Consider the following 5,531-nt stretch of genomic DNA (forward strand, 5'->3'; position numbering starts at 1 on the left):
ATTAGGTGTACCTAAGCCAATACCCTATCAAATTTATTTTGGAAAATCCTATCTAATTTATGTTACCTTTTCCTGTTGAATATTTATATTTTACATATTTATGTTGGCAAACAATATATTGAATAATTATAATTTTTACACATCTGTTCATCTTGTAAACACTATATTGAATTCTTATAATAATAAGTATTATTATTCTTATAAGAATAAGACAGAGGGGAGGCTCCCCTCTGTTCTCATTCTTTTTTTAATACGTATAATAATTATTGTTATCATCTTTTCTGTACATACACGTAGGTTCATCCATGGATTTGTTGTTTGCTCATGTTGTCACGCATCCAAGATTTTCAATATAGACAATCATTTCAAATTTAAGGATTGGTCTTCTTTGTTTTATTGTCTTTGTAAAACTACAAGTCATGTAGTGCTTGAAGCCACTATATTATATTTTTGGTTAATAAAACAGACGAATCATACATGAAGTAACAACTATGCACCCAAATTTTAGGGCCCCCATTTTGTGTTTCGTACTGGGGCCTCGAATTCCTGGAGACGGCCCTGACACCGCACACCAGGCGGTGGTCGCCAACCATGCATGCACTGTGGTCCGCAGATACAAACAACAATTATTGCTGCCAGGAGCACTAAACCGAACATGTACTACAATCCTGGCTATAAATAAGATTGCAGAAGAAATGTAACATGAGACTTTCTATATTGCAAAAAATGGGAGACTAAAATACTTGAAAACTTTGGGAGGGTTTCACACCAATACACCAAAAAATGGGAGACTAAAATACTTGAAAACTGATGCTAAATTTGATGCAAACGAAGTTGTCGGTGGCAATCATAAAAGATAGAGAAAATGCTACAAATTAATTGAGCCAAGGGAAGATAAATAGTCATTTTCTACCTGTCTAATTTCATGATACCTGTACAAGACAATACTTGATCAATCGAGCGTAAACTACGAGAGAGATGCGAGATACCACTCTCCCCACGCAGATCCTTCTCCCACCCCACAACAGATCACCACCATAGATCTGTCCTCCTTCTGCTCAGCCTCACCTTCCCGGCTTCTCCCGCAGCCATACAAATAAACCCAGTCCCAACCAGCAGATAACCAGATACCAAGGACAAGGATATATACCCTGAAGAAAAGTAAAAGCTATTTCATGGTCTACAAATGGTTAACATGTGCCAACTTTCTTCAACATGTGTTGTTGAGAAACTCATGCCTTACAGAGGAAAATAAAAGGAAATCAGGGGACAAACTTATATAACTTTGACGAGACTCAAAATCGAAGCCAATGAAGCAATTTCACTATCCACAATCTTTTCCAAAGAGTGCAACCCAAGCTAAGGCCTCGAGACTGTCAGGAACCCTCTCCATATGATTAAAGTAGTCAGTCCTCCTTCCTTCAGTCATAAAAGTTGTAAAAATATAATATGCAGCAAGCATGATCCATTTGATATTCTCGATCTCTCAAACTAGTTCTTTTCAAAAGAATGAGATGGGCCCTGGAAGAACAGATTTGCACTACGACGTTCTCCATACTATTTAGCTATGCTCCTGGCGACCTTATGACAAAACCTACCAACATTATTTTCCAATGGACAAAGGAGCACAGAAAGTGAATGCCGCCAGATCATACAGCTCTACCTACCATGCAATCATGAATTTCTTTTAGGCCCAGCTGCGGACCACCTTATGGAAAGCCTGTATTGTAGAAAAGAGAAAGAGAAAAGAAAAACCAACATTAAGTTGTTCTAACCTCGGAAGATGTCCCCGCAATCTGCTCAACTCTTCTTACGCCCTCCGCCATTATTCTTTGACTTCTTGGGTTTATCTGCATCACGAGCCAATCATGTAACATTTTTATCATCATGTTAACAGATATACAAGGATTACATATCTTTTACTTATCAAAAACCACATTGCTTCTAATTTTCCAAATAGTCCTGAAAACTGATGAAATCCCTACAGCCACTAGAGATTTTTCTATTTTCCCAAACTGTTTCAACCAAACACCAAACAAATCCTGGGTACTGTTAGGTACTTATTTTATATCAAAAGCATATTGAATAATATTCTACATCATTTTTGCCATGGAACATTTCAAGAATAAATGATCAACACTCTCATTATGCATACATGTACGGGGCAAATTCATGAATATTTTTACATGAGATACATACATTAACACTATTTGAAACACATAAATATATTTGAAAACATGAAAAAATCCTTGGCACATATGAAGATTATCTATTTTTCTCATGAAAAATTATGTTTAAAAAAATAAGTTTTTGATGTACAAGAACTTTTTTTTTATTTTGAGATAGGTGGACTCTTTTGCGGCACATGAATATTTTCTAAAATATGTTTTAAAAAGATGCAGACCTTTTTTTCTGCATATCTGATTGTCTGTATATTTGTTAGATAGGGAGAATACGATTTCATGAAGAAGAAAAAAGAGTGGGATACTATTTCATGATACACTATACTTGGGCTTGAAGCGTCCGTAGCGCTGTAGCAGGCCAGCTAACTGGGCTCGACATGTTGCGGCCCAGTTGGTTTTTTTCGGCCCATTTGGATGCCGTCTCCTTCGTCTCGCCGCTCACAAGTTCATCAGTCTCCGTCTACGTTTCTCTGAAAAAAAAATATCTCAGATCCCGCCTGAACCCTAGCCAGCGCGGCGGCCGGGGATGGTGGCGAAGAAGCCGGCCGCGGCTGCGGCAGCCGGCCCGGAGGCGGAGGAGCGGAGGCGCCTGCGGTCGCTGGCCTTCTCCAAGGGCCTGCTGCAGCGCGGCGAGCCGGCGGCGCCGCGGGCGGCGCTGCCGCCGTCCGGCGCCGTGGCGCGGCTGCAGGGGCGCGACATCGTGCGGCCGCGGGGCCAGCGCAGAGGCCGCTTCCTATTCTCCTTCCCCGGCCTCCTCGCGCCCGCCGCCGCCGGCGGCCGCGTCGGGGAGCTCGCCGACCTCGGCACCAAGAACCCCGTCCTCTACCTCGAGTTCCCGCAGGTGCCCCCGGCCCCCAAATGCCATCCGTCCGTCGAATTCTGTAGCTTTTTCCATGAATTTTGTGATGCAAGCTTGGATCTTTGTCTCGGCCGGTCGGTCGGTCGCAGGGGAGGATGAAGCTGCTGGGCACGCACGTGTACCCCAAGAACAAGTACCTCACGCTGCAGATGACCAGATCCGCCAAGGGCGTCGCCTGCGAGGACGTCTTCGAGAGCATGGTCTGTCAGCCTTTCACCCAAAGCTCCAACTTACATTATGCTCATTCCCAATTGTTTAGCTGAAGTACTCCAATTCGGTCGTCGAAGGAACTAAATCTGTCCTGAAATTGTCAATCTCTTGGCAGATTGTGTTTTCCGAAGCCTGGTGGGTCGGGACCAAGGAGGAGAACCCCGACGAGCTCAAACTCGAGTTTCCGAAAGAGATGCAGAATGTATGTGTGTATGCTGTATGCATAGCAACCCGTCCGTCTATGTTTTCTGCTCCTCTCTGATGCAATTGGGTTTTGCGTATGATTCTTCGTTTTGCTAGGCTGCGGAAGATGTTGATTTTAAAGGCGGGGCAGGTGCTGCCAGTGGCGAGCTAGTTACAGTAAATAAACCCAGAAAGCAGGCCGCTGTGCCCCGCACAGCAGAGCCCCGCACACCAGAGCCCCACACACCAGAGTATGAATCCGATGCCGATTCAGAGGATTCAGATGTTAAGGATGAGATTGGCACGCAGACTACGAGTGATACACCTGTTAGGAAATCTGCCAGAACTGCTGGGAAGACCTTCAAGTAAGTCTCTTCCAACATTTGTTGTTGGTTTTAGCAAGTGACCGAAATGTGCTAGGCGGCTGTAGTTTGCTTACTTGCCAGGAAATAGACTCCTGGAAGGATTTGTTTGCTCCCATTCTATAGCTATTCTGTGATCTATGTTTTTCTTTCCTCCAAAGTACTTGACAAATTCTTTGGCACTTTATACAGGTTCGCAGAGCTCGCTGGAGGAGATTCGGCTGAAAGTGACACTGAGATTGAGTTTGCTGAGGACTTGGATGAGAAGGTAACAGTACAAATCTTTCTTTCGTTGAGGACTTCCGTACTTATTATGCTTTCTACATTCGCGGCAGATGAAGACTGAAGAAATTAAGGAAGAAATCCCAGGTGAAGACATTAAGGAGGAAATCCCAAGTGAAGACATTAAACCTGAAGATTCTCCAGCAGAGTCTCTTTCTATCAAGAAGCAACCACTTGTTCAGGCTAATTTGTCTACCATGTTTAAAAAAGCAGAAGAAAAAAAGGTGAAAGTGCAAAGCCTCTTAGATTTGTAGTTTTCTTTTGATAAAAGGTGTTTTTTGTTTGGATCTACGAAGGTGAACTCTAGTTTTAGTTCTTGTATCCCCTCTCTTCTGATGAACATTATCTGTTTGGCTGTCTTAATATCAAAAAATTAAACTCAGCATTTGACAAAAAGATTTATATTTCAGAGACCTACAACTACAAGAAGTCCTAAAGGATCTCCAGCTACAAAAGGTCGTCATACTCTACGTTCCTAGGTTCCTGAAATTTTATCGTATTTCGTGAGAAAGCTCCAATTTTTGTTACTGTCTTGTAGGTCCTGCTGCTAAGAAGCCGCGAGCAACTCCAACGAAAAAACAGTCACCAGCGAAGAAGGAAGGTAAGTACTGTACCAAAAGCAAGTCTGTTGTTACAAAGCTCAAGTTTTAGTGTAGGAATTTGGTCTATGCTTGTAAGACCATTCTCAGTGGAAAATATTAGGTCCCAGACAAGCCAAATGCACTGCATGGATTAGATTTGAAATATGAAACTATGTTGGGTTAAGGGCCTATTTTGGATGGATACATTTATGTTAGTGGTACCAAAGGCTGGGGAGAGAAGGCACTTAAATACAGTAGCAAACTCTGTTGTCAGAAACATCTTATATGAGAAACTTTTCTGTGAGAATTTGCTCTAAGCTTCTGGAGGCCATTCTTGGTGGAAAAGACTAGGCCTCAAACAAGCCAAATGTCTATGTAGTGGAGTTTTAACATTTGAAACTTTTCTGTGAAAATTTGGTCTAAGCATCTGAAGGCCATTCTTGGTGAAAAATACTATGCCTCGAACAAGCCAAATGCCTTTATATAGAGGAGTTTAAAATTTTGAAACTATTTGATGAACCGTTTGGGGTTTCATGAGTCTGCCATATATTGTTTACGATACTTATATTGCAAGCTTTAGTGTGAGAATTTGGTCCGGGCTTCTATGGCCACTCCTAGTGGAAAAGGTTAGACCTCAAACAAGCGAAAGGCTCTATATAGAGGAGTTATAAAGGTTGAAGCTATTTGTTGAACCATTCCTGGTTTGTAAAGTCTGTCATTAATTGGCTGTCAAGTTAGAACTCTGAATATGTTGGAATTAAAGTGGATTCCTGTGCTTTTATATTAATGAAGCTACCTGGTATATCAAAAAGACTTGCGGTTTTTCTTTTATCACACACTGTTTTAGTTATTAGTTAGCATAACTTCAGAG

At 42.0% G+C, this 5,531-nt stretch overlaps 1 protein-coding gene across 1 annotated transcript in view; it reads left to right on the plus strand.

Annotated features, from left to right (window-relative positions):
- Nucleotides 1-2,694: 2,694 nt before the first annotated feature.
- The window catches only part of LOC119329051 (DNA-binding protein RHL1-like), a 5,936-nt gene continuing 3,099 nt past the window's right edge, over nucleotides 2,695-5,531 (plus strand). The window contains exons 1-8 of the mRNA XM_037602037.1: nucleotides 2,695-3,024; nucleotides 3,132-3,242; nucleotides 3,368-3,454; nucleotides 3,553-3,800; nucleotides 3,990-4,065; nucleotides 4,133-4,303; nucleotides 4,490-4,535; nucleotides 4,618-4,680. Of these exons, the coding sequence (XP_037457934.1) occupies nucleotides 2,710-3,024; nucleotides 3,132-3,242; nucleotides 3,368-3,454; nucleotides 3,553-3,800; nucleotides 3,990-4,065; nucleotides 4,133-4,303; nucleotides 4,490-4,535; nucleotides 4,618-4,680 (1,117 nt within the window). The 5' untranslated portion in view covers nucleotides 2,695-2,709. The remainder of the gene's footprint in view (nucleotides 3,025-3,131; nucleotides 3,243-3,367; nucleotides 3,455-3,552; nucleotides 3,801-3,989; nucleotides 4,066-4,132; nucleotides 4,304-4,489; nucleotides 4,536-4,617; nucleotides 4,681-5,531) is intronic.

The sequence above is a fragment of the Triticum dicoccoides genome, chromosome 7A, assembly GCF_002162155.2.
Source record: "Triticum dicoccoides isolate Atlit2015 ecotype Zavitan chromosome 7A, WEW_v2.0, whole genome shotgun sequence".
Lineage (NCBI taxonomy): Eukaryota > Viridiplantae > Streptophyta > Magnoliopsida > Poales > Poaceae > Triticum > Triticum dicoccoides.